Here is a 21378-nt window from a genome sequence, read left to right on the forward strand (position 1 = left end):
AGTTCAGTTTGTTTGCTAAATCTATGGATAAGTAAATCAGACACCAAAGTGGTCAAGACTTCGGTCCCACCAATTGTTGAAAAGGAATCAATGCTTAATTCCACTCAGGCCCAAGTTCCGGCAGCAGCTTTTCTCCGGTTAAATCAACAATGCTTTGGTTTTTATTTATTTTTTAATCTTTGAAAGATAAAACTTTCTGACCTGAGAGTCAGTTTCTAAAAAGAATTTTTCTTTGTAATCTTTGTAGGAGGTTGAATTGGCGAGGAGTACTCCAATGGGTGACCCTCTTGAGTCAGCTTCATTTGATGACATGGATGACTATATCTTTGTAGAGACTGATGCACCCTTTGACTCCATTACTGAAGGATTGGTTGCAGCCTCCATACCTCAATCAACTATTGATGAAGCTAAAAAATTCTTTATAAAGATGTTATCTCGGGACCTATCAGAAATTCTTGATTTTGCCGCGCACATTACAAAATCCATCTGTGTCTTGTCAGAGTGCTGTGACCTTACTTCAGCCCAGCTTGCACAGTTGAACACCAATAAGGTCAATTTTCCAACAGTTCTCAGATCTTTGACTTCTAACCATTCTTTGAAGGAGGTGAGGAAAAAGTAGCAGAAAAGCAAGGAACAAAGAAGCCTTTGGTTGAGCAAATAAAGAGTAATGCATTCGCACTCCAAATGCAGAGGGCTATTCGGAAGGACTTGATCGCGAAGGAGGCCGAGCTTCGACAAGAACTGACAAAGATCTTTGAGAAGAAGAAAAAGTGCTGAGAAAGAGATCAAGCAACTGCACGAAAAGATGGTTAATCTAGAACAGTCTAGGTCCTCTGTTCTTGAGCTCTCCGTCATGGGTCCAGCAAAAGTGGACTGAGCTTAGGCACATATTCATGGAATCAAACAATTAATCTTTTTTATTTTGCAAGAAGAATAACTTTTGTTGGTCTACTGTCATATTTCTCTCTATAGACCATTTACATTCTACTTTTAATATCATGTTTTTGGATATTTAACTTATTTCTGGTTTATTGGGTTCAATATTAATCTATACTATTAGGCTTTTAGTCCTTTAGTTCTACCAGCAATGTGTAGGTGGCAAAATTGCGGACATCAAAATTGGAGTCTGGTCCTAGGTGCATATCAACAGAAATTTGGAATAAATCTTTAAATTATAAGTTTCAAATTACACTCTTGACTTAAATAATAAGTGTGATTGATATACATATTCGAAAAAAAAATAATAAATAAGCAACGTTGATTCCAATTACGGATAATAACAAAAATAAAAAGTACTTCCTTTTTTCTACAAAAAAAATGTTATAACATAACATTTTTTTGTGAACAGAGGGACTAATTAATATTTTAAGAAAGTAAGATGTCATAAAAAGTAATTTATTCTCGTTGAAAGAGGTCAATTTTGTAACTAATAAATTGATAAAAAATCATTTTATTCTCAGTTGTGACCTGACAATGTACTTGCAACAACGCAATGGCTGGTACGTGATCATCTTCAATATCACGTGTTATCTTTAACAATTTCATGCTCACAGACAACTGGCAGGATTTTAATATATTATTATCGGAGTTTGCAACTTGCATTCCTTTTCCACGTGGCAGTTGCGTTCAACCAAGAGCGTGTACGAATCAAAATATTCAAAATTAGGGTTTCAAATTTCAAATTTCAAATTTTAAATTCCCACTTAAACCAGACGGCGACATTACCATTCCCCTCCCAACTCTCTACGCTCACATAACGGCGGACAACGGCCGTTAACATACCCCCATAAAACCCCACCTCTCATTTCCCCCAGACGGCAAAACCAGACCTCCCCTTCTCTCTATCTAAACCCCCGATTCGCCGCCCCTCCTCTCTCTAAACCCCCAATTCGCCGCCCCTCCTCTCTCTAAACCCCACCGCCTTCTCCATCTTCGTTCTACTTTCTCTCTCTAGAAATGCGTGAGATTCTGCACATTCAGGGGGGCCAATGTGGCAACCAGATCGGGGCAAAGTTCTGGGAGGTGGTCTGCGCCAAGCACGGCATAGATTCGACGGGTCGATACCAAGGTGACACGGACCTGCAACTGGAGCGGGTCAATGTGTACTACAACGAAGCCAGCTGTGGCCGGTTAGTCCCACGCGCCGTCCTTATGGACCTCGAACCAGGCACCATGGACAGTGTCCGATCCGGGCCCTACGGCCAGATCTTCCGAACCGACAACTTCGTGTTCGGGCTGTCCGGCGCCGCCAGTAATCGGTCCACAGGTCACAATACTGGAGGGGCTGAGCTCATCGATTCTGTTCTTGATGTGGTTCGGAAAGAGGCAGAGAATTGTGTCTGCCTTCAAGGTAATATAATTATATATATATTTTGTGCTTTTAGACAGCTAGTTGTTATTTCTTTCGTCTGCCTGAATGGGTTGATTCAATTTTTAGTGATATTTTTCCAGTATTTAAGCAATTTATTCAGTATGTGTAGTGTAGATCTGATGATCTGACTATTCGTTGAATTAAATTAGATATGATGAGAAAAATCTATTGTGGAAAGAGAGACGGAGAGAAGAGAAGAGAGAGATTCAAGAGAAGAGAAGAGGCCTCACAAAGGAAGAGAAAGAGATTCAAGAGAAGAGAAGAGCCTGATTATAGCCTAGGTGGAAGGCAAAGGTGAGATATTCGATATTTTTTAACTTTGCTTCTCCATTTCTTTCTTTTCTTTTTTCCCCTTCAATGTCAATTCGATCTGTGAATCAGATCTTTTTTTTTTTTTTTTTTTTTTTCAAAGGCCATCGTTTTCCAATTCCTAAATCAGACCCCAAAGATCGATTCTTTTTTAGAATATGATAATCCAATATATGTTTCAATTCTAAGTAATTTTTCCAAGGATTGAGATCAAAGATCGATTTTTTTTAGAGTATGAGATCCAATATATCCAACATATGTTTCAATAAATTACAAGGATTGATTAAGTGAAGAAAATAAGATCCAATATATCCAACATATGTTTGAATTCCTAAGTAATTTTCAACATAGGAACGTTTTCAATTCCAATTTTTAATTAAGTTAAAACATATTTGTTTTCCAAAGATTTTCTTTAGTATTATTCTTTTTTTAATATATATATTTTTCTCAATATGTGTTGGAAGGACCCTCTGTCCCCTATATAAATATAAATCAAAACCCTAGAATAGTCCCATCAATAATCAGTCAGCTTCGAAACCCTAACCCTAAATGACTCTCTCAATGTCCATCTCCCAACCTCTGCTGAGCCCTTCTTTGGCTCATTCTCAGTCATTTCCTCGCTTGTCGTGGCACAGAGAGATTTCGTAACCTTTATGTGTTTTCATTTCATCTCACCTATCAAACTATGACCATAATGCAGGTATAATTCATGTCCCTCAATCTTTTTGATGCAGGTTTACATTTTGGGATGGGAGGAATAGGAAAAAAAAAGGGGTAAGCTCGTGAGATCTATTGTTCTATTTTCATTGTTTTTCTATCTTTATTTTGCATTAAAATACACATTTATTATAATATTATTTTTATTGTTTTTTCAACTTTGCTTCTTCCTTCTTTTTTTATTTATTATATATATAAAATTTTCCCTTCAAAGGCCATCGGATGTCTCCTTTTTTTCAAAGATCGATATCCAATATATGATTAAATTTCTAAGTAAATTTTCCAAGGATTCATTCATTCATTTTTTTTTTTTTTTTCCCATCATATTTGATTTGTGAATCAGACCTTTTTTTTTTTTTTTTTTTCTTCTAAGGCCATCGGATCTGTTTTCCAATTCCTAAAACAGACCCCAAAAATTGATTCTTTATTAGCGGCTAAGTCAAATCTGTTTTCCAATTCCTAAGTCTTTTCCAAAGATCGATGATTCAATTTCTAAGTAAATTTTCCAAGGATTCATTCTTTTTCCTTTTTTTTCCCCTCCTGATTAAATGTTAAATCAGAGATTTTTTTTCCATTCAAAGGCCATCAGATCTGTTTTCCAATTCCTAAAACCGATTCTTTTTTAGCTCTGTTTTCCAATTCCTAAAACCGATTCTTTTTTAGCTCTGTTTTCCAATTCCTAAAATAGAGATCTTTTCCGAAGATCAATTCTTTATGAGAAAATATTCCAATTATTCAAAAAGAATATGAAATCCAATATGTCCAATTAATTTTCAACATAGGAACGGTTTCAATTTCAATTTCTAATTAAATTAAAATATATTTGTTTTCTAAAAGATTTTTTTTTTTTTTTTTGAGTATTTTTCTTTCTCTATTTTTTTGATGGAGAATAATATATTTTAGAATCAAAACTCATGAATTTATTTCATGAATTAAACTATATTTGTGTTATGAATTTATGTCATAACACCTTTGCTGATCAGCAAGAGCTTGGTCGTCATTTACCGAACTGTTCTCATTTTTAGAGGTGGGGTTGCAGCTGTGATGGGCTCCTAGTGTTTGAGATCAATTGCAATAAGATATCAAAATAGGACAAAACGGCGTCTTCCGATTAAGAAGTACGTTCCGATTAAGAGATACGACCCTATCTCACTACAACAGAATAAAAACACCAAACCCGCCTATTTCACTAAAACAGAATAAAAGCATCAAAGCAGTTGTAACACATTTCTCTCTTTATCAGATGGCACAACATAGTCAATTATAGACTTTTCTTTTTGTTTTTTTTTTTATCGGAACAGATAGACTAGAGAAACGAGCCAATTTCACAAAAATTTTGAACAACTCGAGAAATTGGAGAATTGTTGCTGATTTTGAGGTTTTTCTTTGTTGTGTTTGAAATTTTGGGAATGTCCATTTTTTAGGGGAAACCATGATTTGGTTTGGTGTGTTCTTAGTTTGCTAGCTTTTGTGGGTGTTCTAGTTCTTTCTCTCACTCAAAATTTTAGGTTTGGTTGAGTTTCATACTGTGAAATAACTCCAAGCACTCCTAGTGAAACCCTAGCTGCATTTAGGTTTGGGTCACCATTGTCCGGGGTTCGGACTTTGGCATATCCCTCTTCAGGTCCCGCCGGATTGACAATCCAAAGTTGAACCACGTAGTCATGAACTGAATTCCCCGTCCCCCACAGTGAACTACCGTGCGCGCCGGTGCCCATTAGGCCACCAATGGTCAAGCGCCACCAGTATGGCGCATATGGCGGTGCTAGCCCAGCCTTGGCTGCCTCATTAATAAGTTGCCTCAATATTGTCTTGATCAACATTTAATGTGGTTTAAATACTTTGCGCTTATGAGAAGCCCATTGTCACCGTGAGGACAAACCAGCTCAGGAATGCTGTGAGAGAACCACTCTGGTGTGGTAGGCAACATTAGCGCTCAATCATTTATTTTTTCTGCTTGCACCTTGGGACAGAGAACTCCAATCTTCTCATAAAATGAGAGTATTTCTTGGGTAGATGAAAGGGGAGAGTGGAGCTTCTCTGAAATGAGAAATGAGAGTATTTGGGGAGAGGGGAGCTTCTGGCTCGTATTTTCTAAATTCAATTCATTTTCATTGTTCCTCCTAAATTGCATTGATGGTCAATGGTTTTTTCTTTTGTTGTTTGCACGGTGGACCTGTTTTTATAGAGTACCTGAAACAGTTATTATTAAATCAGATATTGTCGAAACTTTAGTGTTAATAATTAATTTTTCAGATTGTCATATTTTACTTACTCCCTCAAAGCTAAGGTCAATTTGAAAACATTGACAACTTTTTTCACCAACTATGATGTCGATGATGTAATTGTAAGTTTGACCTTTCTTGGGAGGCTCTCAAACATAAAATTTAGTTTTTAATTGTTACATATTTGTTGCAGATTGTTGAACACACCTCAGGAAAGAGGAAAGGGAAAGGGAAGTCAACTGGTCGAGCGTTCATTAAATTCGGAAATCATTTGGATCTTGCCTTGGCTCTAAAATATGAGGATGGTAACTGTTTTTCTGAATTTGTGTTTTTGTTAATTTTTTTATTTGAAGCATACTTATTGAATATATTTTCAGGTAAAAAACTAAAAATGGGGGCTACCACAATGGAGCAGAGAAAGGAGTATGACGAATAGCAGGTGTTTATTGAGGTTGCATCCTTATTATCAATAAGTTGTTACAGTTATTTTTATTTGATTGTGTTCTTAATTTTCAAGAAAAAGAGGCAGAGAAAAGGGTAGTGATGGATAGTCTGGATTTGGTTTCGAAGACTTTTTGTTCATCTAAATGGAAGGTAGTAAATATTTAGAAGAACTTCGGTTTTTTGTTTGTGTAAAATGGTGAAATGGTGAAATCGAAATCGTATTTGGTTATCCGTTCTAAGTACTTCGGTTTTTTGTTCGTGTAAAATGGTAAAATCGAAATCGTATTTGGTTATTCGTTCTAAGTACTTAAGTTTTTTGTTCGTGTAAAATGGTGAAATGGTAAAATCGAAATCTAAATTGTATTTGGTTATCCCTTAATGCGTGTGCTTGGTCATATTATCTAATTTATCTCTATGTATTGAACACAAATCTCAAATCTCTATTACTTAGTTTTTGAAACTAATGGTCCTTGATGTTAGGAGGAAATGTAATAAAGAGAAATGGATGTGTGCCCCTATCCCAATTCGTAGATAGTAAGAAAAGAGTAAAAATTGCAGGAGATGTCACTTCTATAATATGTTTTCTCCATATTTTTTTAATTAAGTTAAACGTATTTTTCTACATTTTTATAAATAATATTAGAGAAAAATATAAATAATAAAAAAATATTGGCATGTAATAATTGAAATTATTAAGTCTCAAACAATCTCTCTCTTCTCCTTTGAATTTATAATAATTACAATATTAGGTGTCTCTAGGGATTATAGTAGGTTAGTATTATATTGGAACATGAATTACAATAAAAATTAACACTTTATTTTACTATATTTCACTCCTTGAAAGAAAGAATAAAAAGTGAAATTGAATTTTTGGCCACAAGTAATTTCCTTCCTCACCTTTAGTAACTATAAATAGGTAACCATAAATACAATTTTTTTTAAAAATTTAAGCGACCCAATTTTTTTTTATACAAAGTCCCCATAAATAGCCCCAGTTCAATAATTAATATATTATATTTTACAACATTCTTAATTTAACTTTTTGCATTAGACTTATAAAAATAATTAATTAAATAAAATAAATAAATACTATAAACCTACTATAGATTTGGTAGTTCATTTACTTTTAATTTAGTAAAAAGTATTAAAACTCACATTAAAAAAAAAAAAAAACTCGGATTTTTTAAAGTTAAGTTTTCAAGAAGATAAACTTAAAATAGATTTTTTCTTATCTAATCTTGTTATTATTACAAGGGGTAATTACACGAACTTGAGGTTTTGTCAAGTTATATTGACCTCCTTTCTTGTTTGCCAAATAACAATAACCTCCTTCAAGATTTGTATATGTATAACAAGGACCTCTCCTTTATTAATGGAAAATACTATCGATACCAGAAAATGATGATGTCATCAAAATTTTATTATCCAATTTTCATTCTAACCTTCAAAGGTATGTAAATAAAGCAACGGTAAGTGTCTAAAATACCTTCACAGTTATTTCTCCCCTCCTCAAATTCTCTCTCCAATCTTTCTCTCTTTACTCTCTTTCCCAATCAAATCCAAAACGTGACAACCTTCCTCGAACCGCCCCGCTGGCGTTGACCACCACCGGCCGCTTTAAATGGCTAGGTCGACCTCTCCCTCTTCGACACTTTCGAGAGATCCCACGGTGACTGGTCTTCGAAACGAGGGCAAGAATTCCGATGGCGGTAAAGAGGACAGTAACTCGTGATGAAGAGGCGGCTGGTGCTAGCGAGCAAGGCAGTGCTCTGATGGGTCAATTTCCACAATTGCTTAGTGGATATTGTTGCATGATGACCCCTTCTGCTTTTAATTATTGTCCTGATCTATGAATTAGTTAATGTACATAATTTGGGACGGTGACCCACACGTGCATGGATAGCTAATTTTTCCAACTTATCATGATAGATTCAGTAGTGGCAATAATAATACTATGTTAGAAACAAAATGCTCATTTATTTTTCAAATTATTATTATTTTTATTGGTATAGGCGCATTTAAAGCTAGCTTTGTTAATTGATGGGTTTATGTTCTTGCTTCCTTTTTATTTGAGTAGAAGGCTAAGTAATGGTGCTCGGTGATGGAGATTCGGTGGTGACGGAATGGTGACTGAATATTCTGCTTTAATGGGGGTTTTTGGGCATTTTTGTCTTTTCAAATGACATTGTGTTTTTAATAAAATACAATATAAATATAAAAGGGTAGAAAAGTAATTTCATTAGAACCATTAACGCTATCAAACGAAAAGCTTTGACAGGTCATTGTTATTTGACAAACAAGAAAGGAAGTTAGTGTAGGTTGACAAAACCTCAGGGGAGGTAGAAAAGTAATTTCATTAGAACCATTAAAGCTATCAATTGAAAAGCTTTGACAGGAGTGGTCATTGTTATTTGGCAAAGAGGGAAAGTCAGTGTAGGTTGACAAAACCTCAGAGAAGATCAGTGTAATTTTCTCTTATTTACTTGACAGTCTAACAAGTGGTCCAACTCCCGTAGAACAAACGGGAATTTAGGCTTATAAAGCTTAGTAATGCAACACCATTTATAACACAAACAGGCTAAAAAATTTCCATATAAATTTATTTTGGTGCATTTTTTTTATTTGATGTTCCAAAAATGACCTAAAGATTTATATCATAAATTTTAAAAAAGTCTTACCACGCTTGTATAAGATAATTTTTTGAAAAGAAAAGAAAATGATAAATCCTTCAGATTTAAAGAATTTTAAATTGATTCTTCGTGAGTGGAGACTTGAGTCTCATCCCACATGATATCAGAGAGCAATGCCCTCACTCACATTCTACCTATTCTACGCTATGCTCTTAAAAAAATTTAAATTATTCAAAGATGAAAATTGAAAGTTAGAAACTATAACTTAAAATTATTATTACCTTATTAGAAAACATGATTAGTGTGTCTGAAATTTTAGAGAAGACAAATTATGTAAAATAAATACATGATGAATTGTAATGAAATAAGTACTCCCTCCGCCCGTCCCAATTTAAGTGTCGCTTTTGGACAAGGATCCTCTATGGCGCTGGAGAGGTCCTGCATAGGTAACAGCCACCGTTCCAATTTAAGTGTCGCTTATTGGGAATAGTAATTTTTAAGGGGACATGTACTGTTTTCCTGGAAAGTTACTAATTTGTCCTTTTAAGTTTTGAATATTCAAGTTGAAATTTTTAATCCAAAGATATATATGAAAAGATGTGAAACATATTATTTTTTTTAAAAAAGTGGACAATTATTTTAGGACTGACAAAAAAAAAGCATGACACTTATTTTGGGATAGAGAGAGTATATAAAAGAGGAAGAGTAAAGTGCAAAAAAAGCCAACTATATAAAAATGTGCAAAAAAAAAAAAAAAAAAAAAAAAAAAAAAACCACTTATACTATTTCAGTGGGTGCATAAAAATTGTCAACATTTTAAAATATGTGCAAATTGCTCCCTAATATCTCGGTTAATTTTAAACAACTTTTTATATATATAAAAACTTCAAAGTATCGTTAATAATCACTCTCTAATCATGAAATTATTGTTTATTTTTATTTTATCATTATGTCCGACTGCATGGAATTGGAAATTAAAAATTGAAATTGGTGAAATTAAAAGTGAACTAATTTTTTTATTTTTTATTTCAAGGCTTAAAATATTTTAAATATTTCAAATTTTAAATTTACAACACTCTGGTAGGGAGTTTTTTTTTTGAGCTTCACTGAGCTATTTTTACATTGTGTATATGATAGAGTCTTTGTTTTTACACTTATCCAAAAAAAAATAAATAAATAAAGAAGAAGAAGAAGAAGTTATAACAAATAAATATAAAATAGAATTATAGATAGACAATGAATCAATTAAATTTTTACAAAATGTGTATGCTGTAAGTGATATTTATTTTATTCATAACGATGTATATATAAATAAAAATTACTTTTGACACGTACATGGCAGACTAGGATTATAGTAGATAGGCATACGGATAAATTAATTATTGTTTTTTTTTTTAAAAAATGTATATAATTTATTTATATTTTTTTAGAGTCTACGTGAATATTTACAATTTTTTAGAGTTTATATAGATTCAACAGGCTTATAAAAGTAAATATTTAAATTCAAAATGTTTCGGAAAAAAAAAAAAAAAAAAATCAATATGTTTGTTTTATTATTTCGGCAAATTAACAAATTAATTTTCAGAATTCGTCATTTCAATGGGACACCAAACCGCCAAACGGCCACAAATGGATGATTCACAGCGAATAATACATAGTATGACGTTACTGGGTTTTGAGAAGCCTACTGGTTTCGTCTGTGTAGATGAATTCCACCTTCTCTCTCTATAAACGCATTCTCTCTCTACAAATTTTCTACATTTTTTTGCTTATTTGCGTTCTCTTGTCCTACAACTCACACATATATTCTTTACAAGGTATTTAATTATATTCCCTGATTATTATACCATTAGAACTATTAGGGTTTGAATTTTCTCTCATTCTCGTTGTTTGAGCTCTTGTTGCTCTCTCAATTGCGAATTCAGTTGAAGTTGAAATCATCAATGGAAGATTCGGGAAGGAAGAAGAATAGGGTGGTGGTGATTGGAGGGGGAGTTGCGGGCTCTCTTATTGCCAAAACCCTTCAAGACGATGCCGATGTTGTTCTCATCGATTTGTAAGTTTTTATGCTCTCTACAATCTATTCTTTAAAAGTCCCTTTTTTTTTTTTAATTTAATTTTTTATACTCTGTTGTTAATGCTGAAGAAAAATTGAATCGAGCTGAGCTTGCAAAAAATGTTGATTTTTTAGGTAGCTTTGTATTGGAATTTTATTTCCTGTCACATTACTGAATATGTTTGTTTTATGAGGTTTTTGGGAGTAGTTTTTGTTCAGTTACTATAAAATGGGCTGGATTGCTGCCCTCTCAATTTAAACCAGTGTGTTTAATTTTTCCTTTTTCTTTAATTTAATATAGAATTGAGAATAGTGAAAATATTTGTAAATGATGAACTAGGTGGGTGGAGGCATTTTGAGAACGAATTATGCTGTTGCAATGGGCAAGAACGACAATGTTTGGAAAATTTGTAATTCATGATCCATTCCCTTAAGGATGAAAGTAGAGTAAAATACATAATTCCCTGATGTAAAAGGAAGATATGCAGAGTCACCGTTGAAGAGCTTGTTTATTCATGAGAATATATATGGAGGTAGTTTAAGCAGTAACTTTTGGAGGGTAGCGCCTTTGTGTGTTTGGTGGTGCTTGTGGAAGTAACAGAATGGGAGATCCTTTGATGGTGAGGAGACTCTTATTGGGGCGATAAGTTCTATATTATTAGTTCTCTTTTTTGTTGAGTTCTTGGGAGAAATTGTAAATCCATGGGGGAGATGGTTGATTGTTCAGACATATTAAGAGTTTAGGGGCCCTATTTGGTCCTTGTGTAGCTTTTGCAGGATGTTTCCCCGTTTGAATGCTTTCTAATACAATCTTATATATATATATATATATATGGAGGTAGTATATGTGACAGGAAGCAACATTGGAGAGAATTGATAAAGCATGATGAAAATACTTGGAGGGTGCAGAAATTTCGGAGAAGTGGATGGATATGTTAAGCTGTGTATTTGGGTGACTAACGCGATAAAAAATAGAAAGAATTATGGCTTAAAAAAGTTTATGGCAGTAAAATGGAAGGGTTAGATAAGAAGACAATTTAAAATTACAAGCCAGGCAATTTGATTAGGCAGAAGGGGTAGATGAGAAGGTTCAAGGGAGATCTCCTCATGAAGCAGTTCTATATCCTTTTTCAATATTTTTGTTTGCTACACCAATATAATACATGGTTGACAGTGTGGAACAATAAGAGTTGAAGTTATTGATTCTGTACAGCATTTAATGATTTGTAAAACCTGACACTCAGTAACAGGAGAAAATTTTGATTCCCAGAATTATTATACACGCCTAAGGGATGCTTCATGACTTCTGTTAAATGGAGCGCTGTATTTCAAACTACTGAAAGAGAAGAGTTGCCAGGATAGAAGCTTCACAAAATAAGAATGCAAGCTCAAGATTAAAAGCATGGTATTAATTGCAGTAATGGTGTTGTGGTATCGGGTGCATTGCATACATAACTTGAATCATAACCAAAGTCCCAGGAATTTGTTGGATCCATCATAACTTATTTGGCCTTTTATTTATTTATTTGTTTCATATATTAATGAATGGATTCATTAAAACCCCTAAGGGGGACTCTTATGTTCCATGATGTAAGCACAAGGCAACCATACAGACTATATTTTTATCTTTGTCCTAAAAGAATCTATCAACAACAAAGAGTTAGCCGTAATTTAAAAACAGAGGAAACAAAATGAGAGCCAAAATAGGGATCCACTTTTCAAAGAATCTCCAATTTCTTCCTCCCAAATTGCACCACATAATGATGTTGCCTGCTACATGTTCTAAACTTTCCTCCCCACTCAACCACCTCTTAAACTAGTTAGCAGTTAGCACGTTCCCCATCAATCTTGGTATTACCAAATGAAGCCCAGAGGGAGCAAATAAAATTGCCAACAAGTCTGTAACCATTGCACAATTGCGAAAAGATAACCAAAAGTCTTTTGATCACTTTTGCTCCTATTTGTTCATGGTCAAGATCCTCCCAAGAACATACCTCTGTCCAAAGACAACTACTTTGCAATGCACATTACTCTGTCAAGTAGCTTCCAAGCAAAACCCTCTTAACCACTACCTTGACTGAATCAACCTCAGTGCATCATCTTGTTGTTCACACAATTTGATCATAGAGTGCCATAGAATGCCACTGTATCGTCCAAATCCTATTCCTGCACCAGCATATGAAAATTGAAATATTACATTCTAAACCTCTCCAAATTCCGAAACCTCAAACAAACCATTACAATGGCTTGAAGATCAACCAACCATAACTGTGTGAAGACCTGGAAAAGGGTACATTGGCACATCCATGGTCAAAACATAATATGATCTTTTTCCTGTTAACAAGTTTTTAAGCAACAGTAATGATCTTCTTAATAATAAATATTGCTGTATAAAGGACCCAGGGTGTATTGGAACGAACACTGTTGTTGGATCTGTGAAATTTTTTCTAGTCATCAAACTTCACTTAAAATGTACAGACAACATTTTCTAATCCGAGATTTCCATAAATTTGGGTTTTAAACGTCTTTTACTGAAATTTGTTTAGTTTATGAAAATTATTTACAATGAATTTATTTGTTAGACTCAAGTGAAGTATTAGTTGTGTTTCAAAGGTCTTGGTTCAGTTTGTATATATCTGCACCCAGGTGAAATAATCAGTTATATATTTTGCAGTCAAATTAGTGGTGAATTAACAAGGTTAGCGAGCGTATCTATGTCATTTGAGCAAGTTGTGGAATTAGTAGAGGAAATGTCAACCATTTCACAATGATGTTAGAAGATCTTGATATATATATTTTTCATTCTTAAGGAAAACTGAGAATGGTGTTAATGTCCTACATTTTTTAGTAGCCCAATTGTATGTAAACGCCATTTAGAGTGGAACAGGGCCATTCATATTTAAGAGACTTCCAGATGTGCCCTAATTTAATGCTTCTGGTACAGTAGCACTAAAGAATACTAGAGAATGGGCTGGGCAGGGTATTAAATCAGGCCATAAATATGCTGTAGGTTGCAAATACTTAGGACATATTTAATTTCTATTTTCATTTTATTTATGGGGCTGGAAATTACTTAAGATTGAGAAGTTGTTTTTGTAGTGATTAGAGATTATAGCCGGGAACATATGCAAAATGTTGAAGGAAGGTTTTTTTATAGGGTTTTTTAGACTGTAGGAAAATGAAGATTGAATATTGTTTGTCAAGAGTGTTTTTTGCCATTATTGACAAGTAAATTTCATCAAGATAGTCTTATATTTGTTCTGTTGGTCACTCTGGAGTATGGAATGGACTGTCTGACAAGGTAACTAAGTAGGAGTAATTTGTGAATGAAGAAAGGTCAAGAACATTGCTTATTTGTGGTTTGATTGGTTAATGTGATAATGCCTCGTTAGGGATTGGTATGGCAGTCTCTCTTCCAGCCCTAACTAAAAGGAGAGGCAAAAACTATGAATAGGTCGAAGGTGTCGACCTATTTCCTGTTATTATCCGTAAAATAATTTTTTTATAATCATGTTGTCCAGTAACTTAGTTTCTTTATTTCTTCTCTCTCAATGAGGGTAGGGGTACAAGGTGGTTTTGGGAAACTAAGATGTGTTCGCAAGCTCTTATATGAAACTGGGTTGTAGTTTAACAAAATGTCTATGGGTGAGTCATTTGTTTACAATTGAAGATGATGAAGAAGCAGTGACATTGAAGATCATATGGAGCGTTTCACTAAAATCAATCACATGGTTTGGTAAATTTCAAATGAGACTTTAATTGACTTAGGTATCTCGGTGGCTTAATTTATTATATAGTTGGACTACCCATGACCTAAGTCTGATCAATAAACATTTACATTAAAATAATCTTAAGTATTTAAACAGGGAACTTCAATCAAACCCAAACGTGGATCGGTCCAGCACTTGTTAGAATTTTGAAATCAAAAACAGAATCAAACGATCAAAAGCCCAATCAATCAATCTTGTCAATCAGTGGCTACTGGTGTACTTTGATCAGTTGAACCTGAGGCCCGATTGATCGGCCATCTGTAAGCAATCTTATTGATAGGCATTTCCTATTTTGCTTAGGATTCCTATATTGGCTATTAACACATGCTTATAGTCAGTCTATGGTGATACAGAGAAAGAGAATTGAGAAATATATAGAGAGAAAGCATAAAGTTCTGATATTCAATCTAGGGTTTTATATTTTTCCTTCGATGATGTTGGTGTCGGGCCTCTTAGAGCACCCCATAATCCACAATCGGGCACATGCACCATAAAGTTTTGATATTTAATTTAGGGTTTTATATAATCCACCATATTTCATATGTGATTGATGGAACCAAAGTAATGAGTCAATTTAAGTTTATCAAACATCAATCAACTGGGTACTATTGATGAACACGGAGCAGAGGAACAACCGAGGGGAACAAATGTTGTTGATCAAGTTGAGTTTCAAGGGAGAATATCATGCGTGGGACTAGATAAGTGGTAACTAGGTGATTCTAGGGTGTAGAATTTGATACCTAGGGTTTTCTATGTAGATCTTGATGTCTGTTTATTTTTGGTCTGTTGCTTATGTGTTTGAACTAACATATGATATTGAGACACATGATCAAAATTGCATGATTAAAAATTGAACAATTAGAACTGAAGAATTTTAAAAAGCTGTTATTGGCAGTTAAATTCTTTAAGTATTCACTCTCCCCCTAGGTCTAGATTTACTCCTCACATACTTTGATGTATTATTTAGGGTGCCCATCAACAGAAATTTGCAACTGTAACTAATTATAAAAGGATCTTGTCCTTCAAAAGTTAGACATCTTTGTAGAATATTCCAAAAATCTCGGTTTTCATTTTTTTACTTTTGATCCATTCAATTTATATTATTTATGTTTTGAGTTACAACAGGAAGGAGTATTTTGAGATTTCATGGGCAAGCTTGAGATCACTGGTTGAGCCGTCTTTTGCAGAAAGATCAGTCATTAGCCACAGTGAATACCTTCCTAATGTCCATCTTCTCTCATCTGCTGCAACCAACATAACTCAAAGTGAAGTATTAACTGCAGAAGGATGTTCTGTTGTGTATGATTATCTTGTGATTGCCACAGGTCACATGGACAATGATGCCCATACTAGAACCCAGAAGATTAGTCAGTATCAAACAGGTGAATACACGGAGTGCATAAAAATCCAACATTCTATACTTGGATTTATTTCTTGGTTCATTACTTTTATAGATTTACGGTCACGAATCATTGGGTGTGCAGAGATTAAAATTCTAATTCTCTGTTCGAAAATAATTCCTTCATTTTGTGCTATCAAAAATCAATGCATTGAAGCATGATTTCTCTTTGATATGATATTATACCCACACACCATATGGATTTAGGTTGCTGAACTAAATTTGAGGTGACTCGATATCAATCATGTGTATAAAGAGTATAAACAGAGTTGCAGAGTAGGAACATTTACTAAATAGTTTTGGACCAAATGCATAGGCCCGTAATTTTCTATCCTTACACCCATTCATGCACTATAAAAAATTCTAGTTCTTATTTTGGGACAATTTTTTAGACTCGGCGGTTGTGCTATCAATTGATCGAATCATGTGTTGTGTTCAATCTGATACTGGTAACTTTGTAATTTAACATCTGAAAGAAGATTCAAATCCCATTCTTGGATTGCAACTCCAGTAAGATCTGAAATCCAGTTGGCATTTGCACTTTTATGCCTAGTCAAACATTGAAGAGGGAGATATTTTGCTGTATGCTGAAAGTTTGATATCAATCAACTGAAGTTATCCTTTCCAGAAATACTCTTTTCATCTAATCATTCATCCACATTTCAAAAAAAATTCTTTCTACTGTATTACTTATTGTCAGATTCAGCTGTTTTTTTCAATTCTGCATCAAGTTCAGTCTTATTTTTCGGTGTTTGCAGAGCACGAAAAGATAAAATCCGCTAAATCGATATTGATAGTTGGAGGAGGGCCCACTGGTGTAGAACTTGCAGGTGAAATTGCTGTGGATTTTCCTAGTAAGAAGGTAATACTGGTGCATCGAGGATCAAGATTGTTGGAATTCATTGGATCCGAGGCTGCCAAAAAGACGCTGGACTGGTTAACGTCAAAGAAAGTGGAAGTCATCTTGGGGCAATCTGTTGACTTGAACTCTGTATCGGATGGTATTTATCGAACATCTGGTGGAGAAACAATCACAGCTGATTGCCATTTTAATTGCACGGGCAAGCCAATGGGCTCATCTTGGCTTAAGGGAACCATTTTGAAGAATAGCTTGGATATTCATGGAAGGTTAATGGTTGATGCATGCCTGAGGGTCAAGGGTCACAATAACATCTTCGGTATTGGGGATATCACTGATATTCCTGTAAGTTCATCCGAAACTTTCCTTTCCTATCATATATATATATATATATATATATATTTACTCGAGTTAATGGTTAATTCATACAATTCTACTTGGCTTACTGAATTTGTTAGTATGAGGATCTATATTATTTTCTACACAAATAATTCTCCACATCTATCACCCTGAAAAGATGAAAGAATTTTCACAATAGGGCCTCCAAAAAATTTATTGCCTAATGGTAGGAATTCTACATACCATGAGATATAAGTGTGTTCTTTATTGGAAAATATGTGTATTTACATATATATATTTCTGTGTGTGTGAGAGAGTCTGTGTGTGTATATCAAAATATTAGGTTACAGCTTACTCAACATCCGTACCTCAATGCCAGTGAAAGTTTAATTAAATGATTTTGTACATCTTTAGTTATGAATACCCGCACATGAGAGTACATCTTTTATGTATTGGAAGTGATTTTTTTATCCATCTCATTTAATCTTCTTGGGTTTTATACATTATTTGTTTGAAACATAACATTTAAGGATTCTTTCTTTTTTCTTTCTTATTGATAAAAGATTACACTTATGAATTAATTGCAGTATATACGTATAAGAGGGCATTTGAACTGAAAGACTTGAAAGGAGGGTAGGGGGGAGACGTTTAAAACGAAGATGAGAAGGAAAGTGATAGGAGGGAGGAGGAGGGGCTTGCTAACCCCTTAATAGTGTTTTGGGTATCCTTTCACAAGTGGGTGGGAGGAACAGAGGATAATGATAAGGGAGTTAGCAATTACTTGTTCTGTTACTACTTTATGACAAGTTATCATTCCACTCATTAACACAAAACATTTATTTCCTTTCACTATTTTTCTTAAACAAGTGAAGAGGTTACAATGATCCATTACTCTATTTTCCTTCCTTAGTTATCCAATATGAAGTTGAGTTAATTATATCCATTCCTTTTCCCTATAATAAGATATTTATCTTTTGATGGTCTGGAAATTGATTTTGTAATGCCATCTTCTATTTGAAATGCTAAACAAACCATTTTGTCTGGCTGTCTTTTTTTATCCCCAACTAATTAAGAGGGCAGGGGATCATTGCTTAGTTTGATGGTAAAAGCTCGGACTGACAGGCATGAGGTCACTGGTTTGAGTAAAGAGCAGCCACTATGTGCAATTTTTTTTCTGATAAGTAGTCACTATATGCAAAATGATGCCAAAAGATCAGGAATGTATCTGGTCTTCCTCTTTTGGCACTCATCATAGATGTTAGGGGGGATATGCACTGGGTAATTAAGAGGTTGAGGGGTACTTTAAGATTTCATTATGTACTGTTTTTCATCCGGGTGTAATATGCACTGGGTAATTAAGAGGTTGAGGGGTACTTTAAGATTTCATTATGTACTGTTTTTCATCCGAGGTGTAATAGTAATAGCCTTTTATGAAACAAATAGTTGATGCACAGAAGGAATGCAATGATACTTTTAAAAAATGAAATGGTAGTTACCTTGAGTAATATTTTGTCAGCCAAGAAGATTACATTAATTATATTATCTAATTGATAGCAAGTCCATGTATCCACAATTCCTATTAGTTACAGAGGCCCTTCAGTACTTGCAAAACTAAAACTGTTTTATTAGTTTTGATCACTACCAAACTTAAATTGAACCAGACCAGTTGTAGATCTTCTTGATTGGTTAAATCAGGCATTACAACCCTATCACTTTGGTTCGTTCTTGACTTTTTTTCACATATATGTTTTCCCACATTTAAGAGATTATTACTGTTTGATGACAAAATGCTCCTACTCAGGAAATCAAACAAGGGTATTTGGCACAAAGACATGCTTTGGTGGCTGCCAAGAATTTGAAGTTGTTGATAATGGGAGGAAAGGAGTGCTGCATGGCTACTTATAAGCCTGCTTCACCGTTGGCAATTGTTTCGCTCGGTAGAAAAGATGCAGTGGCACAAATTTTCTCAATTACTATCATTGGATGCATTCCTGGCATGATAAAATCCAGAGACTTGTATGTGGGGAAGACAAGGAGACAACTTGGGCTAAAAGCTTAATCTAGTTTATGCTAAAAAGTGAGATAGACTCTCTTTTATGTTTTGTTTTTTTTGGTGAGTAACTCTTTCTTATGTTAATTATTCCCTTTTCCTTGTTGTAAAAGTAATAATAATTATGTGATATGTTTTCTGATGAGATTTTATAGGGTGTGGATGACAAGACCAATAGAACTGAATTTCACAATAAAAACAGAGTATCCCTTCCTTTTGATATATAGAATTTTGGAAGTACACACACTAATAAAATAGATTATCTGTGCATAGCGAGCAGGAATTGTTACATACGCAAAAATTAAAAAATGCCTGCTAGTGTTGATTGCAGCGGAGTGCGTTCAAATTGTTTCAGCCCTGCATTCACATTGTTTCAGCCCTAAAAGATCATCCTTATCCTTGCCTTAGTCATCCATATGAATGGGATCGGTTACATGAATTTTCTCTCCAAATTTTTTTACGTGCTATTTTAAGAAATTTGCACGATCTTTTGATTTCCGAGGAGCTTTTCAGCACTGCAGTGAGCTGTAAGGGCCTTGTTGTGATGCCTGAGTTGGGAAAAAAATATGATATGATATGCAATTATAGCTGCATTGAGGTTATTCCCACTAGGGATATACACGGTTCGGTTTGGATTGGATTGGAAGTTTTTTGGGACCGAATCATTTATAACGGTTCCATTATTTTTGAAACCAGACCGAACCATAATACTCATGAAACCAAACCAAACCAAACCGTGAAAAACTGGTTTGGTTCGGTTCGGTTTGTCGGTTTAAGTTGATTTTCTTTTTATTTTATTTTATTTTAAAAAAACAAAATCTCTTATTTTTTCCTGTATATAATACATCAGGACAGTGACCATATAACAATCATATACGCATTGTCAATAATATCAGGCACATATGGAAGAAACAAACAGACAGTGACCAGATGACCACAAGGAAAAAAAATATAGCATTCCTTGTTTACCATTTATGAGGTATTGGGAAAAGAAAAAAAAAACTAACTCAAAATTTCAAAAAACTAGAGAGATCAAGTACAAAATAGCTAATGTTTTAAGTCCCTAACTATCATAATTATTTCTTGCCATGGCTAAAAGTATATAGACTTAGTTCACTAATCACTATGAAGTTATATAACGGTTTGGTCCGGGTCGGGTCGGGTCGGTCCAGCAGGACCCCAAACCAGGACCAAACTAAAAAATTACGGTTTCATAATTTTAGGTCCAGGACCGGACCAAACCGCTATACAATTAGTCCAAACCGCCCAACCTACTGTAAAGATTCTAAAAATTGAATGTAAATATGTAAGACACTATACACAATTTCAGTGAATTAATTTTCTAAAGTACTAACATAGGGTCATGTTTCACAGTAACGGCATCGATCGCTATCGTTGTGTAACGGACTCGGGCGAATATGGGTATAAATCGGCTGAACTGATCGATTTATAAATGTATGTAGTAGTATCGGACCTTTGAAAAAGAATTATGAACCGGTCGATAAGGCGAAACATGCATAGGACAGTTCAAAGCTTATTTTTAAAAATAAAAAATAAAAAATACAACTAAAAAAATTATAATATATTTTTAATTAAGTTACAGTAGTAATTTAATTTACCAGACTCACTGGACAATTAGAAAAAAAAAACTATATAAAAAAATTATCAATTTTGTTTTGTTAATAATATTTATTTATTATATTTATAAAAAAAATAATATTATTGACAACTTTATTACTCCAACTTAAAACTATTCTAGTTTGTTTCCATAAAATATGTTTACTTTCCATCCATATCTTTTCAGTTTTCCATAATATTTATTTTTCTATGACTCTCATTTTTCTTTTTTTTTTTTTGTTTTTTGGACCTGACATGTATATGGGATAGGGACATTTGGCCACAAGCACGCTGTACCAACACCCTACCACTGGACTATCACACCACACCCACCTCTCATTGTTTTCGTTTCTATAGTTATATAAATAATTAGTTTTGATCCTTATATCAACTAATAAATGTCAATGAAAGTAATAGATGAATGGTATACACAATCTAATTATATATAGGACATACAATTTAAAATGTCTCCAGAGTTGTTACCCATGTGGATATGTATAATTTAATATATATGGTGGTTGAAACTTTTTAATCGTGTACAAATATATTATATTAAGATGAAAGATACTTATATTAAAATGAAAATTAAAAT

The 21378-nt window shown here is 34.0% G+C and overlaps 2 protein-coding genes across 4 annotated transcripts; both read left to right on the top strand.

The window, feature by feature from the left end:
• Positions 1-1757: 1757 nt before the first annotated feature.
• LOC132311788 (tubulin beta-8 chain-like) lies at positions 1758-6396 on the top strand. Of its 3 annotated transcripts, XM_059809891.1 has the most exons (5): positions 1767-2350; positions 2521-2665; positions 3415-3454; positions 5816-5927; positions 6000-6396. In XM_059809891.1, the coding sequence occupies exons 1-5, from the start codon at positions 1957-1959 to the stop codon at positions 6056-6058; spliced, it is 750 nt and encodes a 249-aa protein (XP_059665874.1). In that variant the 5' UTR covers positions 1767-1956; the 3' UTR covers positions 6059-6396. The 3 variants fall into 3 exon arrangements, with proteins under 3 accessions (XP_059665876.1, XP_059665875.1, XP_059665874.1); XM_059809892.1 differs by lacking the exon at positions 3415-3454 and having other exon boundaries at positions 1764-2350; XM_059809893.1 differs by lacking the exons at positions 3415-3454; positions 6000-6396 and having other exon boundaries at positions 1758-2350; positions 5816-5931.
• Positions 6397-10270: 3874 nt separating this feature from the next.
• LOC132311787 (uncharacterized) lies at positions 10271-19314 on the top strand. Its single transcript, XM_059809890.1, has 5 exons — positions 10271-10513; positions 10622-10752; positions 15648-15904; positions 16680-17125; positions 18921-19314. Exons 2-5 carry the CDS (start codon positions 10640-10642, stop codon positions 19176-19178), a joined length of 1074 nt encoding a protein of 357 aa, XP_059665873.1. The 5' UTR covers positions 10271-10513; positions 10622-10639; the 3' UTR covers positions 19179-19314.
• Positions 19315-21378: the final 2064 nt, after the last annotated feature.

The sequence above is a fragment of the Cornus florida genome, unplaced genomic scaffold (assembly GCF_030987335.1).
Source record: "Cornus florida cultivar Cherokee Brave unplaced genomic scaffold, ASM3098733v1 CherokeeBrave_3.0.0_Hap2_Chr06, whole genome shotgun sequence".
NCBI lineage: Eukaryota > Viridiplantae > Streptophyta > Magnoliopsida > Cornales > Cornaceae > Cornus > Cornus florida.